General features: G+C 58.3%; 2 protein-coding genes across 2 annotated transcripts in view; both read right to left on the bottom strand.

Moving 5' to 3' along the window:
- RELB (RELB proto-oncogene, NF-kB subunit) overlaps positions 1–413 on the bottom strand; it is a 33,318-nt gene extending 32,905 nt beyond the window's left edge. Inside the window, exon 1 of the mRNA XM_049787523.1 lies at positions 227–413. Within this exon, the coding sequence (XP_049643480.1) occupies positions 227–413 (187 nt within the window). The remainder of the gene's footprint in view (positions 1–226) is intronic.
- CLPTM1 (CLPTM1 regulator of GABA type A receptor forward trafficking) lies at positions 83–17,617 on the bottom strand. The gene is made up of 14 exons (XM_049787259.1): positions 17,538–17,617; positions 12,495–12,607; positions 7,620–7,743; positions 6,074–6,232; positions 4,774–4,891; positions 4,503–4,588; positions 4,269–4,389; positions 3,586–3,830; positions 3,123–3,216; positions 1,708–1,898; positions 1,407–1,502; positions 1,075–1,210; positions 805–972; positions 83–681 (listed from the first exon to the last, which is right to left on the bottom strand). Exons 1-14 carry the CDS (start codon positions 17,607–17,609, stop codon positions 419–421), a joined length of 1,986 nt encoding a protein of 661 aa, XP_049643216.1. The 5' UTR covers positions 17,610–17,617; the 3' UTR covers positions 83–418.
- Between the last annotated feature and the right edge of the window lie 1,334 nt (positions 17,618–18,951).

Here is an 18,951-nt window from a genome sequence, read left to right as displayed (position 1 = left end):
CCTAGTGGGCATCCAGGCAGAGGGGCAGCCAGGTTTGGGTCCTGCACCTTGAGGAAGACAGCCTGTTGGGGCGGGGGCCGGGTTTCGGTTAAACACCCATATGAATTTATTAAATCCAGACTGTGAAGGGGCGGCGGTCCGGGGGAAAGGGCAGTCAGGGGTGTGGGACAAGATGCTGGGGGGCCGTGGGTACCCCACAGAGGGGCCCGGCCCCTCCCCTGCCAACCTCCCCCTCCGCCGGGGAGCAGACGGCAGGCCGGTGCCCCCTCCCCACAGCAGGCGTGGCCCCCCATCACACAGCGGCAGGCCTGGGGGGGCTCCTGTCGCCCAGCCCATCTGTCCTGGGAGGGACCGGCCGGGGTGGGGCCAGGGAGGCGGGGAGCCGAGGTGGTGATCACAGACCAGGGGCCCATTGCGGCTAATCCCTTTTCTTGTCCTCTGCCGGCTTTGGGGGCGCTTCCTGGGGCTCGGTGGTGGTGGTGGTGGTGGTGGTGGTGGTGGTGGTGGCGGCGGCGGCAGCGGAGGTGGTGGGTTCGGCGGGCAGAGCTGTGGGGGTCTCCTCTGCGGTGGCGGCGGGGGCTGGGGGTTGAACGGCCTCGCCACTCACCCCAAATTCGTTGACGCGTGTGGGGTCCACGCGGTAGATCCACCGCTGGTAGAGGTAGATGAAGAAGACCACGTCTAGGGAAGGGGAGAGGGGGGTGAGTGTGTGTGGAAAGGTGGGGGACAAAGGAACACGCCAGCGGGGGGGGGGGGGGGGGGGAGGGGGCAGGGAGGGGCCCGGGGCGCCCTGCCAGGGCTCACCGTCGCGCAGGCAGCCGATGCGGTACATGACGGGCATTTTGATGACGAAGGCGAAGAGGTCGTCGATGAAGGTGTTGAGGGCCTTGTAGGTGAGCATGCGCCAGGGCAGGTGGGCCACGGACTTGAGCTTATAGTTGATGAAGAGCTGCGGCGTCATGGTGATGAAGCCTGGGGAGCAGGGGGGGGCGGAGGGGAGCCATGAGTGGGGCTGAAGTGGGGGGCCGACACCCCGACACCCCCACCCCTCACCAATGCCCGGCGCTCGCTCACCGAAGGTCAGCAGGAAGCCGTAGAGCATGCTGAGTACCCACGAGTACCAGCCCTTGTGCTCCAGGTACAGCAGGCTGTAGACAGCGTAGCAACCCAACAGCGGGAAGAGGATCCAGGACAGGTACCGGAAGGCCATCTGGGGGTGTGGCACCTCAGTCCCCAGCCTGGCCCTGCGCACCCGCTTGCCCGCCCGCCCCGATTGGGGGGATTTCCAGGCCGCCCTGGAACTCTGGACTCAGCAGGAAGTTGGAAGGCAGGTGGGGAATGGGGCGGCGGGCAGGGCCTCTCCCCTTTCGGACTCCTCCCCACTTTCTGGGGCGCAGGACACTCACATCATCGTATACTTTGGTCGAGGACTCGATATACGTGGACTTGTCCTTGAAGATCGGCCGGGGGAACAGACCCGCCACCTTGTGTTCCGGGTCCAGCTGCAGCAATGGTGGGGACAGGCCGTGGTCAGCGTGTCCCAGGCCTGCCCTTCTTTTTCCCGGTTCCCCTGCCAGCCCCACCACCACCAGCACACGTGAGCTCCAGAAATCCCCTGGTGCAAAAATCCCCCTTGGGCCAGGCATGTGGCCGGCCCTGGGAAGCCCCGGGGGTCCCTGCCGGCACAGGCCTGGGGGGCCACCTTACCCGCACGTCCATAACCTTGGTGATCTTCCAGAGGTCGATGAGCACCCCGATGAAGACGCTGACCTGGACCACGAAGTTGGTCTCGTTGTCCAGGATGTAGAGGAGGACCACGAAGGACTGGAAGACGCCGAAGAAGACAGAGCGCACCGACAGGCCCTCCAGCGACTGCCGACTGTTCCAGAACTGGATATCTGTGGCGGGAGCCATGCTCAGGCCCGGGGTCTGGGCGCCCCACCCCGAACCGAGGAGGGACACCACAGCCACTCAGGGCGGGCCGCACCAGGGCCGGCCTGGACTTCGGCTCCTTCTAGGGACCCCTCATACCCAACCCCACAGGACTATCACTGGCCAGTAGGCACAGAGCAAGGTCCCTGATCTGGCTGGGCACCAGCCAGGAAACCCACCCAGCCCCCCCAGAAGGCCCCACCAGGCACACAGGCAGGATCCAACCCCGACATCCAGACACCCAACCTAGGTCTGTGCCACACGTGATAGGCTCCCCACCCTGCTGTTGGGTCCAGAGATATTTTGGGGGACAGGGGGGGAAACAGTCCTAGAAGCCCCAATCCTAGCCAGGAAAAAATGAGTGAGGGAGAGATGGCTCAGCTGAGAGCAGAGCATGGGGCACACAGAGGACACTGAATGACACATGTGTGTGCGTGTATGCATATGAGAGTGCGTGAGGGAGACCATGGGAGGCAAGTCCTGCTTACGCAGCCTCAGGAGTTGGGCTAGGCCTGCCGTGTCCTTGCTGTGCTCTAGGGTGGACACCCCAGCCCCTTCCTTTTACTCGAGGTCCAGAGTGGCCCCACGTCGGCAGGAGGGTGGGGAGTGGGGAACAATGTGGGGTTCGGCTAAGCCCCCCCCCCCCACAGAGAAGAGCACATCCAATCCTCCACTGTCCCTCCCCAATGCCAGAGGGAGGGCTCCTGAGCAGTGCTCATGGACCACACAGAGAAGTAAATTCTGCCTAGCCTTGTGCTTCAACCCTTGAGCACCCCTTCCTAGCCCCCAAATACTGCTGGGAACCTCATTTCTGTGGTCGCTTTCAAGGTGGCATGGCCTAGAGCTCTGTGTGTGGGGGTGGACAGGGATCTAGGGGCGGTCGTCGACGGGGATCTGGGGGCGGTCATCCTGGACTTCCCTGAGACCCTTGTCCCCCCAGGGTCCCCACTGCAGGACCCCCTCGGAGCAGCCTGGGGCTTCCCTGCTCTGGCTCCAGGCCGGAGTTCCCCAGCTTTTTCCTGGACGCCTCCCAGCCCCGCCACACCCTGGAGCTGGGAGTTTCTGGGTTTTCTGGGTCGGGAGTTTCAGGGCCAAGGGGAGGGGTATGTGTTTGGGGGGAGTCTGTGTGAAGCAGGGAACCCTGGTGTATGTGTGAGGCCCCCAGGGCAGGCAGTAGGGGCTGGCCTCACCGTTCTTGAAGGCCAGGAACTCAAAGACGCTGTGCACAATGGACACCACGATGGTGAGCGCCAGCAGGTAGGGGTTGGTCTCCAGGAGGGCCACCTGGAAGAGGTGGCTGTGAGCAGAGAACCAGGGTCCCTACTATACCCCCCCACCAGAGCACTGAGATGGGAAGGGAGAGCAGTCTGGGAAAGGCAGGAGGGCCAGGCCAGGGCGATGGGATGGGCGAGGAACAGAAACCAGGCTTGAGGAGTGGGGGGCAGAGTTAGATGCTAGAGCAACTCAGGGGGCTTGAAGGAGCGAGGCTGGTGACGGGGGGGTGGTGGGGTGAGGGGGTGGTGGGGTGGGGGAAGCAGACCCAGGCGGGAGTGAGGGGTGACAGGTGGTTTCCTGTGGGTGCCGATGGCGAGGGTTTGGGGGGAGTGGCGGGGTGGCCCTGGCCCAGCTCCCACTTCCCCTTCTGGGCCGCACCTTCACCGAGTCCTGCTCCTCATCCGACTGCTCGTACAGCTCGTCCCCCAGGAAGTTCCAGGGCGAGCGGGTGCTCTGGGCGGCGTAGAGCTGCCAGCGCCAGAGCGACAGAGGGCAGAAGGACACGCGCAGGGGCAGGCGCGCCAGGCTGGCGTTGATGGGGAAATAATCCTTCTGCAGGTTCCAGTAGTCATTGAAGTAGATGATAGGGTAATAGTCGCCGCTCACCGCGTCGAACTTCACATCTGGGGGGCAAGGGGAGAGCATCTCACAGGTCTGGGGGATCCCGAGAGACCCCCCCTAAGAAGTGTCCTGGACACGGGTTTCAGGAGAGGATTCAGAGCCAGGGCTTTGTGGGAGGGATAGGCTGCCCAACTTTTAAAATATTGGGCCGGAGAGGGAGCACAGTAGGGAAGGAGTTTGCCTGGCACCCGGCCGATTCGCATTTGATCCCCAGCATCCCATAGGATCCCCTGAGCACCAGTGGATGTGACGCCCCCCAAAAAAAGTTGACAAATGATGGGCGGGGTTGTTTGTGGCTCTCCCCAGAATGCTGCTGGTCCCCGGCCCTGTCGGGGTCTTGAACCCTTGTGCAGCCCTCTGAGCTGTGCCCCAGGGGCACCTGACCTAACATGGCACACAGGGTGACAGGTTAGCGCACGGGGACGGGGGCTGCGGCTCACACTGATCCAGGGGCGGTGGCACGCTGCCCTTCACCCAGGGCGTGTGGTCGTCCACAATGTTGATGGTAATGTTGGGGTGCCAGTGCGAGATCACTTCCACCGGCCCGTAGTCCTCGGCCCTCTGTGGGGAGATGGGAGTGGGCTCCAGACCCGCCCTGCTCGGGAACAGGCTGGTCCCCCCAGCTTGGTGCCCCTCTCTCCTCCCCTCCTCAAGGCTCTGGCGGGATCCCACACCTTGATCATTTCCGGATCGGCCTCTGTCTCGCCTGTGAGCAGGTTCTTGGTTTTCTGGAACCGTCGGCGCTTGTACTTGTTGATCACTGTGTGGGGGAGGCAGGTCTGAACCCCCTCTCCCCGCAGGCTACTGCCCATCGGCTCGTGGCCTTGGGGCTCCGCTCCATCCCCTCAGCTGCCTGAAGGGGTCAGCAGAGTCCAGCCTGGCCCACATCACCCAGAGCCACTGCCTGCCAGAAACGGCCACATCCAGGGGCCCCCTCCGACTTACTCCGGGACATGTGCACCGTGGCCAGCCGACGGTACAGCGCCTTCTGCCGTGGGTCGGGGTGGAAGCCGCTCTTAGTGAAGTAGACGTGGATGTAGATGGAGCCATTCTGCTGCACGCTCTGTGGGTGTGGTTGCTTAGGGCGGGGTACAGCCCTGAACTCCACCCCGGCCCCCTCACCAGGCCACACCCTGAACCCCAACACTCTGTCACCCAACCACACTGACCTAACACTGTCACAGACCCCTGACCTGTCATCTGACCACAGTGACACCTGACCCCATCATCCGGCCATACCATGAACCCTGATCCAGTCACTCAACTACACTGAACCCTGGCCCTGTCCCCCCAAACACTCCAGTCCTCCCTGCTGGGCTCCTGCAGGAACCAGTCAGATACCTGGACCCAAGCTGGTGGGGTGTCTGTCCCACCCAGGGCCAGATTCCTGCTGGGCAGCAGCTCACCCACCTGGAAACACTTTCACAGCCAGCCCTGCCCCTCACAGCATCCCAAGTACCCTACATCCAATCTGAGATGCAAGATTTTGTTTAGATCTGGAGTTGCTTAGGGGAGACTCTAGACTCCTACCAATGGTACCGGGGACACCATGTTGGTGCCCAAGAAGGAACTCAGGATACCTACAGGCAAAGCCCAGTGCAACATCTCACAGACTCTATGTCCCGGACCCCCTTCTAAAACTGAGTGGGTCACGACCCCACCCCACACGGAGTCACGTGACTGGATGTGCTTGTCACAAAACCTCCTGAGGGGCCGGAGTGATAACACAGCGGGGAGGGCATTTGCCTTCCGTGCAGCAGATTTGGGCTCAATCCCTGGTATCCCATATGATCCCCTAAGCTTGCCAGGAGTGATTTCTGAGGGCAGAGCCAGGAGTAAACCCCTGAGTACTGCTAGGTGTGCCCCCCCAAAAAAAAGACAAACAACAAATAAACAAAGAACCACTAAGCCACAGTCAAGGTTCCAGGGGACTGTGACAATGACACAAGAGGCAGAGCACTTGCCTGATACAAGGCCAATAGGGGTTCAATCCCCAGTCCCTCCTACCTCCTCCAATCCCCACCAGGGCTGACCCCTGAGTGCAGAGCCAGGACTTACTCCTGGGCACAGCAGGGTGTGGGCCCCCAGACCAGGATAAACGAAAAGAGGTTTCGAAAAGGCAACAACCAAACTTTCCTTCCAAGGCCAGCAGGCCAGGCTGGCGGCGCTACTCGAGCGGCACTCGGGGTTCAGGAGGCATATGGGGCTGACGTGCAACCCCTCACCCACAGTTCCCGGGGCCCACCTCCGGGACATCCAGCTCGGCGAAGTGCTCGTAGCAGCCATCTGCGTTGTCCCCACTCGTCCAGTCTCCGTACACCAGGCCGGGCTGCTCCCAGAAGAGCGCTGAGGACGCGTTGAAGTCTGTGAAGTGCTCGTGCTCCGAGATGTATACGTGCAGGTTCTGGGGGGCGGATGGGGGGAACACACGGTGCCGTGAGCCCCTCTGCCCACACGCTTCGAGGCAGGACACCAGGAGGAGGCAGAGCCGGGCAGCCTTGACTCTAAGGGGTGAGTAGATGAGGGATGCGGGAAGATGGGTGTGGGAATGAAGGATGAGGGTGTGGGTTGAGGGGTGTGAGCTGCCTGTCTGTGGGCTCCTCCCTGCTCAACCTCCCCACCCTCTTGGCCATGCCTGGCAGGCGCCTGGGTCAAGCAGGGCCTTTAGGGATGGGGGGTCATGCTGGGGAATCTCCCGAGAAGAACCTCGCCCTCTCTGAACAGAGCTCACTCTGACTTGGGGCTCCCAGAGCTGGACACCGGCAAAGGGGGTGCAGCCCTGGAGACACATGCTATGCTGGCTTCCTGTTCCCCTCATCTCAGCATTGTTTTGAGGGGTATAGGAGAAACAATGTTCAGGGCTTCCTCCTGGCTCTGTGCTCAGGGATCACTTCTAGTAGAGCTCAGGGAATCATATGGGGTGCTGGGGATCAAACCCAGGTCAGCCACATGCAAGTGCAAAGCCAATGGTCTCCCAGCTGGACCCTCTCTCTGGTACTATCTCTCAACTTTAAAAAGCTGAGGGGCCGGAGAGATAGCATGGAGGTAAGGTGTTTGCCTTTCATGCAGAAGGACGGTGGTTCGAATTCCGGCGTCCCATCTGGTCCCCCGTGCCTGCCAGGGGCTATTTCTGAGCATAGAACTAGGAATAGCTCCTGAGCGCTGCCGGGTGTGACCCCCCCCCCAAAAAAAAATGCTGAAAGAGGGTCTGGAGAGATAACACAGCTGTAGGACGTTTGCCTTGCATGCAGCCAACCTGGGACGAACCCGGGTTCAATCCTAGGCATTCCATATGGTCCCCTGAGCTTACCAAGGGCAATTTCTGAGCACAGAGTTAGGAGTAAAAGCTGAGCGTCTCTGGGTGTGCCCCACCCCCAAAAAAGCTGAAAGAACCTGTCAGACTCGCCCTCCCCCCAATTTATGTATTTAAAGGCTGAAGTGAGAGTCCAGCGGGAAGGCATTTGCCTTGCTCAAGGGGCTGATGTGGATTCCATCCCTGGCATCCCATAGTCCTTAAGCCTACCAGGAGTCATCTTTGAGCACCACCAGGTGTGCCCCCCAAGTCAAAGAAACAGAAATCAGTCCATGAGCTTCTTGTGCAGAGAACACGCAAGGTGAGTGTCTCCCACTGAGCCCACAGGGGGTCCCTCTCTCTGAAGACTGGGGTGAGGCCATGGCCAGGACTCCCCACTCCTGAACCCCAGTCTCTCCCTGAGATTGTCCCAGGGATGCATGGGGCCCCCACTGTGTCCACATCATCCCTCCCGTCCTCTCCCTCCCCCTTAAGTTACCATTAAAGTGTCTTTGGGGAAGAGGTTGCGGCTGGCGACACGTGTGGTTCCCCCGGGGCCTGTCTGGTCCTGGGGAGCTGGGCCCCGGCGGAACCAGCTGCTGATGGCCCAGATGATGAAGATCCTGCGAGGAAGTGGGGAAAAGGAAGTCAGGACCAGGCGCTCCCAGAAAGAACCCCTAGGTCAGGGGTCCCAAACCTGGCCTGACTCAGGATGATGCTATGTGTGCCCAGGGAGGGGCTGGGGCGGCCTTGTCTCAACCTGGGGTTCACAGTCCCCTCAAGTCCCCCCAGATGAGAGAACCCCAAGCCCCGGGAGGCCACAGTTTAGGAAGAACAATCCTTCCAGATTTCACAGCAGGGCCTTAGATATCGCAGAGGGGTGATGGTGGAAGCAGTCTGATTCCCCACATCCCTGAAGGTCCCCCAACCCTGCCAAGCCTAGTCCCTGAGCACTGCAGGGGTATCCCCAGAAGCAAAGCATGAAATCACCTTCAGGTTCCCCATCGACACACCTCATGGAATCAGAATTTAGGAGGCATCTACCCTTCTCCCAGGTGCAGCCCCAGAAACAAGGAATGTTCCGACAATAGGAGTGTGGCCAGGGTTCGCTGGGGCAGGCCCTATCTGGCCTCCAGGACCACAGCTGGAAGAGTCCGCAAGGATCTACCATGCTCCCCAGAGTTCTTTGTGTTTCTATCTTTCTGGTTTTCAGGCTATGACTGGCAGAGCTGAGCTCTGGGGTCACTCCTGGTAGTACTGGGGGGGCCCAAAGTGGTACCTGGGGTTGAGCCCAGGTTGTTGGCAAGACAACGTGCAAGACACGAAGGGCCATCCCTGCTGTGCTCTCTCAGGACCAAAGCTAACACTGTCTTCTAGAACAGTGTGGCCAGGCCTGCAGTGCTTTGCCGGGGGCTGGGCCAGGGAGGCAGCACCAGGATACAGACTCGGGAGATGGGAGTTTCGGAATTATTTCTCCATTTATTTTCAGGCCACACTCAGTGTTGCTCTGGGATTACTCCTGGTTCTGCATTCAGGATTCACTCCTGGCAAAGCTTAGGAGATCATATGGTCTGCCGGGGATGGAACCGGGTTCAGGGAGCCACAGAAACAAGGACCTCAAACCAGTGGCCCACACACTAGTGCACACTGTGATGGGGTATGTGGCCCCCTTTTCTTCTATGCTACAGTGTCCCCCATACTTTGTGTTAAAGGACTTTGTTCAATCAGGATGTCTGTTAGTCACAGGGCGACGGTTCAGAGACTGGAGGCCACACAGCCACACTTCACCGGTATAAGGAGGGGTGGACCTGGTATTCCCGGGCTCTGTCAAGCCAAGCAGGGAAACTGAGGCTGGCAGAGGAAAGCTATGAATCCCTGAGACTGCAAAAAAATAAAAAATAAAAAAGGGAGGCCCCGGCCTGGAGAGATAGCACAGCGGCGTTTGCCTTGCAAGCAGCCGATCCAGGACCAAAGGTGGTTGGTTCGAATCCCGGTGTCCCATATGGTTCCCCCGTGCTTGCCAGGAGCTATTTTTGAGCAGACAGCCAGGAGTAACCTCTGAGCAATGCCGGGTGTGGCCCAAAAACCAAAAAAATAAACATAAAAAAAATAAAAAATAAATAAAAAAGGGGCTGGAGCGATAGCACAGCAGTAGGGCGTTTGCCTTGCACATGTCTACCTGGACAGACCTGGGTTCGATCCCCAGCATCCCATATGGTCCCCCAAGCCAGGAGCGATTTCTGGGCACAGAGCCAGGAGTAACCCCTGAGCACTGCTTGGTGTGACCCAAACAACAAAACAAAACAAGGGGCTGGTGAGCAAGCGCTAGCCAAGGAAGGACCACGGTTCGATCCCCCGGCGTCCCATATGGTCCCCCCAAGCCAGGGGCAATTTCTGAGCGCTTAGCCAGGAGTAACCCCTGAGCATCAAACGAGTGTGGCCCAAAAACAAACAAACAAAAACAAAACAAAACAAAACAAAAATCCCTGAGACTGGACACCACTCTGTTTTGTCCCCATCTGAGGACCCTGGAGCGAGCAGTAGGCGGGGTTGGGATCTTGGACTACAGAGGACCCCAGAGCAATCCCAGAAACACCCCAGGTCCGAGGAACTAAACACGGGAGCGAGAAGCCGAGGACTGAGGCTGAGTCAAGAATCACAGCGGGGGAGCCGGTGAGGTGGCGCTAGAGGTAAAGTGTCTGCCTTGCAAGCGTTAGCCAAGGAAGGAGCGTGGTTTGATCCCCCGGCGTCCCATATGGTCCCCCCAACCCAGGGGCAATTTCTGAGTGCTTAGCCAAGAGTAACTCCTGAGCATCAAACAGGCGTGACCCCCCCAAAAAACAAAAAAAAACAAAAAAAACTTTAAACATTTTGGGCCAGAGAGATAGCATGGAGGGAAGGCATTTGCCTTTCATGCAGAAGGTCATTGGTTTGAATCTGGGCATCCCATATGGTCCCCCGAGCCTGCCAGGAGCGATTTCTTTTTTTTTTTTTTTTTGGTTTTTGGGCCACACCCGTTTGACGCTCAGGGGTTACTCCTGGCTATGTGCTCAGAAATCGCCCCTGGCTTGGGGGGACCATATGGGACGCCGGGGGATCGAACCGAGGTCTGTTCCTTGGCTAGCGCTTGTAAGGCAGACACCTTACCTCTAGCACCACCTTCCCGGCCCGTGATTTCTGAGCATGGAGTCAGGAGTAACCCCTGAGCGCTGCTGGGTGTGACCCCCCCCCAAAAAAAAAAGAATCACAGCAGAGCTTTCAGGCACCAGAAAAAGCCTGGAAAACTACTGGGAGGGAATTCTCAGGGTGGTGGGGTGCTCATTGTGGAGCCCTGAACCCCACCGTAGAGCAGGCTCAGGCCCCGGACATTGCCTCTGCTGGCAGGAGCCCCAGGTCCGGCTCTCAGGGGCCAGAGCCCAGCTGAGCCATCTGCTGCCTGCCTGGGCGTCCCTGGGGTGAGCAAAGGAGGCCTGGCCACGGGGCTCCCAGGGGGCCTCCTCTGACTCTGAGAGAGGCACCTGGTTTAGTCAAGATGCCAAGGGAGCACTGGGGCGATAGCACAGCGGTAAGGCATTTGCCTTGCACGTGGTCAACCCAGGATGGACCCTGATTCGAATTCCAGTATCCCATATGGTCCCCTGAACCATAATCGCCAGGAGCGACTTCTAAATGCAGAGTCAGGACCCCTCAGTGCCTCCGGGTGTGATCCCCAAAACAAAACAAGAAGATGCAAGGGAGAGTGGAGGTGTAGTGACTGTCCCCGGCAGCTCTGGCGAATCCAGTGAGAACTTGGGGTCCCAGGCTGGGTGCTTGGGTGCAAATTGGGGTCCCCAGCACCCACTTAGGAGCACAGCCCCCCCAGAACACCCTGTGGAACACATCCCACATGCCCACAGTTCCCTCGCAGGGTGCCCTCTCACTGCATATGCTGGGCTACAGGGGGCCAGCCACACCCCAACTCTCAGGCTCCAGGGGTGCCAAGTCAGGAGCCCCCGCTCTTCCTTCTGCGATGCCAGAAAATCCATATTTGTGCCCCAGGGAAACCTGACAGATGTGGAAAGTCACCCTATCCTGCCCCCCCCCACAGATCTCTCCAGAACCCCCATCAGGGCTCCCCGCTATAGCTGAGGATGAGCCCCAACCCTAACCCTCCCTCTCTCTAGCCCCTCTGGGCCTGCCTGAAGCCTCAGAACGCCTGGCTAGACCCCACTGCAAGGCCTGAGTCCCACTGGCCAGTAACTGAGCAGGGGCTGCTGGGCAGGCAGTGAAAAGCCCTGGAGCAGACGGAGGTCGGAGCTTGACCCTTGAGCCCCAGCACCCCTCAATACTGCCAAGTGTGACCAAAAATCACTTAAAACAAATGAAAAAACAAAACCCAATAGCCAGAACAATAGCACAATAGTGGTAGGGCATTTGCCTTGCATGCATGAAGGACCAGTTTCTATCCCCGGCATCCCATATGTTCCTCAGAGCCTGCCAGGAGCGATTTCTGAGCACAGAGCCAGGAGGAACCCCTGAGCGCTGCTGGGGGTGTGGCCCAACAGTCAAGAAAAAATAAAATTAAATAAATAAAAATAAATAAGAAGTGCAAGGTGAGATAATGAAAGAGGGAGAGAAAGAGAGAGAGCTCCAAGGGCAAAGAATAGGCGGGAGGCCTAGCTTGAGCGCCAGCACAGCAGGTTCCCCAGGTGCACGGGTGACCCCTGAGTACAGGCCGGAGCAGCCCCCAGCCATGGCAGACGAGAAAACGGTCTGGGGTGCTCCTGCTGCTGCCCAGAGTCAACTGGGCCCTGGAGAACGCTTCCCTGGGGGGTGAGGTGGGAAGATCTCTGAGGTGCAATCAGTGAGGCAAAAACATTCCAGATGCCCTACCACTGTGCTATTGCTCTGGCTACTGGGTTTTGGCCTTGTATGGGGCCGACCTGGGTTGGATCCCTGGCCTCCGATATGGTCCCCTGAGCACCGGGGCAGGAGCCAGGAGTAAACCCTGAGTACACAAAATATGTTCATCTTCCCAAAAAGATGCAGAGGCCGGAGTGAGAGTCCAGTAGGGAGGGCATTTGCCTTGCATGGGGCTGACCCAGGTTCAATTCCCGGCATCCCACATAGGAAGGGGAAGGGAAGGGTTGAGATGAGGTGGGAGCCGGGCTGACCACTCCTCGCCAACCCAGACAAAGCATCTGAGGCTGCACCCGGGACAGACATGAGGGAGAATGAGCACCAAGGAAGAGCCTGACACCCAGAGACCAAGACGAGGGAATGCAGGGGACAAAGCAGGCCAGCAGGGGGCGCAGTAGCACTGCCCTCTCTCCCCGACCCCAGCCCCTGCCAGCCAGCCAGGACCCTCGGGGACCCCTGCCCAGCACCCACTTACCTGAATAACACGCCTTTGATGACCTGCCAAGCGTTGGGTGCCGGCTGGGGCGCTGGGTTCTGGGGTTGTGTCTCGGCCTGCGAGTCTCTCGCGATGCTGCCGTTGTTGGTCACCTGCACGGAGGGGACAGAGGCGGTGAGGGGGGGTGTCGGCCAAGGGGTGTGCTGTAGGGGTGAGTGGCTAAGACAAAGGAGGGGCTCTTCCCCTGCAGGATCAGGCTCCTGGTTCCACACAGGACTGTATGGTGCCCTGAGCACTGAGCCAGGAGTAACCTGTGTGTGGCGGAAGGAAAGAAGGGAGGGAGGGAGGAAGGGGAGAACAGAAGGAAGGAAGGAAGGAAGGAAGGAAGGAAGGAAGGAAGGAAGGAAGGAAGGAAGGAAGGAAGGAAGGAAGGAAGGAAGGAAGGAAGGAAGGAAGGGAGGAAGGGAGGAAGGGAGGGAGGGAGGGAGGGAGGGAGGGAGGGGGGAGGGAGGAAGGAAGGAAGGAAGGAAGGAAGGAAGGAAGGAAGGAAGGAAGGAAGGAAGGAAGGGAAGGAAGAGAGAGAAAGAAAGAAAGAAAGAAAGAGGGGCCGGGCGGTGGCGCTGGAGGTAAGGTGCCTGCCTTGCCTGCGCTAGCCTAGGATGGACCGCGGTTCGATCCCCCGGCGTCCCATATGGTCCCCCAAGAAGCCAGGAGCAACTTCTGAGCGCATAGCCAGGAGTAACCCCTGAGCGTCACCGGGTGTGGCCCAAAAACCAAAAGGAAGGAAGGAAGGAAGGAAGGAAGGAAGGAAGGAAGGAAGGAAGGAAGGAAGGAAGGAAGGAAGGAAGGAAGGAAGGAAGGAAGGGAAAGAAAGAAAGAAAGAAAGAAAGAAAGAAAGAAAGAAAGAAAGAAAGAAAGAAAGAAAGAAAGAAAGAAAGAAAGAAAGAAAGAAAGAAAGAAAGAAAGAAAGAAAGAAAACGAAGAAGAAAAGAAGGGAGGAAGAAAGGAGGGAAGGGAAGGAAGGAAACAAGGAAGGAAAGAAGGAAGGAAGGAAAGGAAGGAAGGAAGGAAGGAAGGAAGGAAGGAAGGAAGGAAGGAAGGAAGGAAGGAGAGAAAAATGTCTTAAGAACAGCACAGTGTGGGGCCGGGAAGGTGGCACTAGAGGTATGGTGTCTGCCTTGCAAGCGCTAGCCAAGGAAGGACCTAGATTCAATCCCCCGGTGTCCCATATGGTCCCCCCAAGCCAGGGGCGATTTCTGAGTGCCTAGCCAGGAGTAACCCCTGAGCATCAAACGGGTGTGGCCCAAAAACCCAAAAAAAAAAAGAACAGCACAGTGTGTGGGTGTTTGTACTGCAAACACTGACCTGGGTTTGAAACCTAGGTTTTGATCCCGGGCATCCCATATGGACTCCCAAGCCTGCCTGGAGTAATTTCTGAATGCAGAGCCAGAAGTCCCCCTGAGAGCAGCTGGGTGAGGCTCAAAAAAACAAAACAGGGCGGGAGAGATAGCATGGAGGTAGGGCATTTGCTTTGCATACAGAAGGACGGTGGTTGGAATCCCAGCATCCCATATGGTCCCCCGAGCCTGCCAGGAGCGATTTCTGAGCATAGAACCAGGATTAACTCTGAATACTGCTGGGTGTGACCCCCCCCAAAAAAAAAAAACCCAAACAAACAAAAATTCCCTTTATAAAGGTCTCCTCTGCTGGGGACAGAGGTGAGCCTACCTCTTTGGTCCTCCTATGGTGGCAGACCTGTTGTCAAAAAGAGCAAACCCAGAGGCTGAGTGATCTGGGTTACAGGAGACCAGAGGGGGGCTCCTTGCTGTGCCTGAGAGTCAAGAAAGGCTTCCTGAAGACAGTGACATGGGAGGTGCACTCTGGAGGAAGAACTCCAGAGGCGTTGGGGCTACAAGGTGTAGTAAGAAGGGTCTGGGGACATCTCAGGTGCCGCCACAGTCTGGGGGCCAGGGCTGACCAGGGGATCACTTCAGAGGGGCCATGGGAGGTCACTGCTCCAGTGAGGCCAGGCAAAGCCAGAAGGGCCTGGGGTGCCTGTTCACGGGGCCGTGCCAGCCTCTGTACTGGACCTCACAAGACTCACACCCTGTCCCCAGCCACCCACCTCCCTCCACTCTCCTCTCAGTCAGTGTCAGGAGTGAGCCCTGAGCACCGAGGCAGATGTCTTCTCACAAGCACCCCTGGAAATGGCAAATGCCCCTGTAGGGCAGGGCCCCCCACTGAACTTCCAAATCCTCTTCCTCCTGGGCCTCTGAACCAGAACCTGCCCTTCTTGCCTTCCTCATAGGGAGCAGAAAGAAGTTACCATGCTGTCACCTCCTGGCGTACCAACAGAACTCAGGGCTGCCAGGACCTTACAGCACACGAAGGTATCCCCGAGGGTCCTTAGTGCCAGGGCAGAGATGGGCCCAGGGTGGAGACAGAAACACCCCTCCCCCAAAAAAACAAACACCCCCACAGCCAGGAGGGCCAAAGAGATGTACCCAGGGCTGATTGGGTTCTTACAGGCCAGACACCCTGTCCAGCCTCTGTGTAGCAAAACTCCACCAGGAGCAAACTCCGCACACTTCTAGGTGTGACCCCTCCCCAAGACCCCCACAGGAAGGCAGCCAGAAAAAGATAAGCTGGAGGAGACAGGTGGGCGAAGGGATCCAACATCGCTGCCATCAGGGTGGCCAGTGGGAGTGAGTTGACTCAGGGTCTCAGGACCCAGAGGTGCATTCACTCTGGAGGCCTCTTAGGCTCCTCCTACAGGCGCCCGAACAGCGCCCCCAAGTGGCTAGGAGGTGGTTTGTGGGAAATGCACCCCAGAATGAAGCCAGACTCAAAGGAAGGCCCCAAAGCACCAGGGAGCCAGGCCAAGACAGAGGTGGAAACAGTGGTGGACATGAGCACTTTAGATGAAGACAGAGGGACAGAGGACATTCATTTCAGGGCCCCGGACCCGTACGGACCATAGATGAACATCTCATATTTCCTCAGGAAAAGCAAAGTCCTCCCACTTTGTTGAGCCACCCCGCTGCACTCCTGTCCCTTCAAACACACACACCCCAGCCCCTCCCCAGATTCCCTTCCTTCTCCTCTGTCCAGCACCCTCCACAGCAGTCACAGTGTCCCCCCCCCCCCAGCACTGCCACTTTCCCACAAACTATTTTCTTACTGACCCAATGTGGGTGCTCGATAGCGACTGAGCCCCAAAGCCCAGCCTGTGAACCTTGGAAGGCCCAGCTGAGACCGCAACAGGCTGGGAAGTGGGGTGTCCTTCCCCACAGCCACCACCAGACATATAGCATGGGCAGTGGGGATCGCACCCTGGCAACCTAGGGACCCACTTTTGTCCTCTGGGGGTTTTCCAGGCCAGTGAAGGTAGAGCAGATGATGTGGGTTTGGGGGAGAAGAGGGACAGACTTAATCTAGTCAGACCCGGACAGAAATGCCTTCCTGGGGGCCTGGAGCCAGCTGGGTTCAGCAAGGCACATGGGGAGAATTGTGTATGGACCTGATGGGGAGAGACAGTATGATACACTTCGGTGGGGAAAGTTTGGGAGAGGCTGATGGTCTCTGTATCTAGGGGCATCTCAAGTCAAGGTGACTCTGTGGGGCTTCCCCATACTTTAACATCTGGGTTGAGCACTGGGACAGGGTGTGTGTACTTGCACTATCCACCAAGCCTGTTACACTGCCCAAGACACTTGTTCTCTCTCTCTCTCTCTCTCTCTCTCTCTCTCTCTCTCTCTCTCTCTCTCTCTCTCTCTCTCTCTCACACACACACACACACACACACACTCACACATCTCCTGTGCTTCTGCAAGACTGTCACTGGCCAACCAACATCTGCTTCTTCTTGAGGGCAAAGGCACATGCCAGGAAAGGTGGCAGAGTCGGAGCCCAGGATCTCTTCTGATCACCCCCACAGCATCCACATGGAAGTGGGGGACACTGGCCAGTGTGAAGACCAGCAGCAACACATATTCCCCTCCAGCCTAACCCCCAAACACTGCCTGCCCTGCCCCGCCCCCTCCACCTGCTTTTACCTGGAAGATCCTGCAGGAATTCAGATACTGAGTGATGAGTCCCCAGCTCACCTGCCTTCTTTTTCCCCAGGGCTCCCCAAAGTTCAGCCTTTTGTCACTCCCCACACCCCCAGTCATTCAGGCTTCCAAAATCATTGTTTTCCTAGCAGCCCTCTGCCCTGAAGGAACCCAGGGCTGGAGTGGGCTTTAGGGCCCATCACGGGGTAGCCCCTCCAGATCCCTCTGAGAAAGGGAGGCCCAAGGTCACACATCCAAGCAACACAGTGCTCTCTCTCTCTCCTCCCAACCTGCCCTGCCACCTCTCCCGGAGGAGCTTGCCTCCCACATGGCAGGCACATCTCAGTGGGTGGGTGGGTCGACAGTCAGTGGCTGTCACTCCATCTTTTCCCTCCATGCCTCCATGGGTGGTGACTGCTGCAACCTCGAGCTTTGGAAGGCAAGTCAGTCTGCAGCCCCAAAAGAGCAAGAGATGATGCTTCTAAGTCTCCAGGGGATGAGGGGGATCCTCATCATTCCAGGGTCAACAACAATACCTGGCCTCTGAGGGGGGACTGAACATTCAGTCTAACTGGTGGGGGACCTGGTGCAAGTGCTGTCATCTGTCTCCCTGGTGCAGCAGTCCCCCACCTGTCAAATGGGCCTGTCCCCTCCACCTCCCCAAGCTCCAGATCGGGATCAGACTTTCCCAGAGCTCAGAGGAGCCTCGAATCCTCCAACTTGGGGTTCAGGGAGGTCCCTCACTGGCTGGAGCCCCAGCCCAGACTCTGGGGGTGAAGTCTCCGAGGCTGGGGTCGCTGCCTGGAGGACCCCGGGCATGTGTGCAGGGGTCGGGCCCGTCCCCCCCAAGCGCCAGGGGCTCCCCCAGATCCAGGCCCGAGCGTGCAGGGGACCTGGGCCCAGGGACTCAAGGTCCCTCTGGGCATGGAGTCAGCAGCGCCGGGGATCTGGAGGGCGAGGGGCAGGACACGCCTCTCGGGGGGCCCCCCAGGTCGGGGAGAAGCCCTCGGGGCCCTCCCGGCCTCCGTACCTGGCCGGAGCCGCCTCCCCCGGCCGCCACCACGGCGCTGCCGGCCCCGTCCGCCTCCTGCGCCGCCGCCATCTTCCCGCTCCGGGTCCCCGCCCCCGCGCTCGGCCCCGCCCCGTGCACGTATGCGCAGGCGCCGGCGCCATCTCGCGAGATTTCGCATTGCATTCGGGATGGACCTGCGGGCCACTGTAGCGCGCGAGCGCCTCTAAGCCCCGCCTCTTCGCGAAGACCACTGCCGGCGGCGGGGAATGGCCCCGTGCGGCCACCGTACTCCGGTTTGCTTTTCCCCCTCCATGCTGTTGTGTGTTTTGAATTTCTGAGAGTTTTTTTGGTTCATGCATATCTTTCCCGCAGCTCCAGGTTTTCTTCCCATTTTAGTGAACCCCTGACGCACCCTTCTGCAACGCCTTATCCGCTTAAAACTACCGGATCTGCGATTCCAAGGTTTTTGGTTTTTTTTTTTTTACCTCTCTCGGCCACCGTAGTTGGAGGTTGGTTGATCCTTCCCGGCCACTGTAATCCGATTTGCGTGCTGGTTTTTATGGTTGGGTGCTTTTACTTTTGCTCTGCCTCGGTGCTCTCGTTTCGTGCTCTCCCTTCCAAAGCAATCCAGACTTTTGTTTTGTTTTGTTTTTGGGCCACACCCGGTGACACTCAGGGGTTACTCCTGGCCTATGCACTCAGAAATCGCTCCTGGCTTGGGGGACCATATGGGATGTCGGGGGGATTGAACCCAGGTCCGTCTTAGGTTAGCGCGTGCAAGGCAGACGCCCCACCGCCTGCGCCACCGCACCGGCCCATGCTATTTAATTTATTCATTTATATATTTTATCCTCGTAACTCCTGCACTTGGCTTCCTGGGCTCAGAACCATTTAATACTTTCTGGAGGGTTTGGGGAGCAAACTCTGCAGGTGTGTTCAAGGGGTCTTGGGTCCTTCCCAGTGCAGTGTTTAGGGGGGCCCTAGGATAGATACTAGGGGGTCTATCTTGGGGTTCTAGCTAGATGGAGCTCTGCATGCAGACCTTGTACTGGCCAGCTTGGCAGCTTGCTTTTGTTTACAGGCCTAAAGCCACCCCACTCCAGGCAGTGCTCTGTGCTTACACCAGGTTCTGCACTCAGGAATTACTCCTGGAGGTGCTCAGGTGACCTTGTCGCAAGGGATCAAACCCTGGTCTTCCACGTGCAAGGCCAGTCTGTGTCTTATTATCTCTCTGGCCTCCCAGTTCCTTCCTCTTCTGTCTACTTGATTTTGTGCTAGTTTCTGCCTTGCCTTTCTTCTTCACTACTTGCCCTGGGCAATTTGTGTCTTATTATCTCTCTGGCCTCCCAGTTCCTTCCTCTTCTGTCTACTTGATTTTGTGCTAGTTTCTGCCTTGCCTTTCTTCTTCACTACTTGCCCTGGGCAATTTGGC

The sequence above is a fragment of the Suncus etruscus genome, chromosome 14 (assembly GCF_024139225.1).
Source record: "Suncus etruscus isolate mSunEtr1 chromosome 14, mSunEtr1.pri.cur, whole genome shotgun sequence".
NCBI classification, from domain to species: domain Eukaryota; kingdom Metazoa; phylum Chordata; class Mammalia; order Eulipotyphla; family Soricidae; genus Suncus; species Suncus etruscus.
Note: the sequence above shows the minus strand (reverse complement) of the source record. Positions and strands in the feature narration are given on the sequence as shown.

Coding starts and splice junctions, on each gene's coding strand:
- CLPTM1 (XM_049787259.1), bottom strand. CDS start 17,609: ATGGCGGCGGCGCAGGAGGCGGACGGGGCCGGCAGCGCCGTGGTGGCG. Junction 6,233..7,619: donor TCCCCAAAGACACTTTAATG/GTAACTTAAGGG, acceptor TCCGCCCCCCAG/AACCTGCACGTATACATCTC. Junction 1,899..3,122: donor GTTCCTGGCCTTCAAGAACG/GTGAGGCCAGCC, acceptor CTCCCGCCACAG/ATATCCAGTTCTGGAACAGT.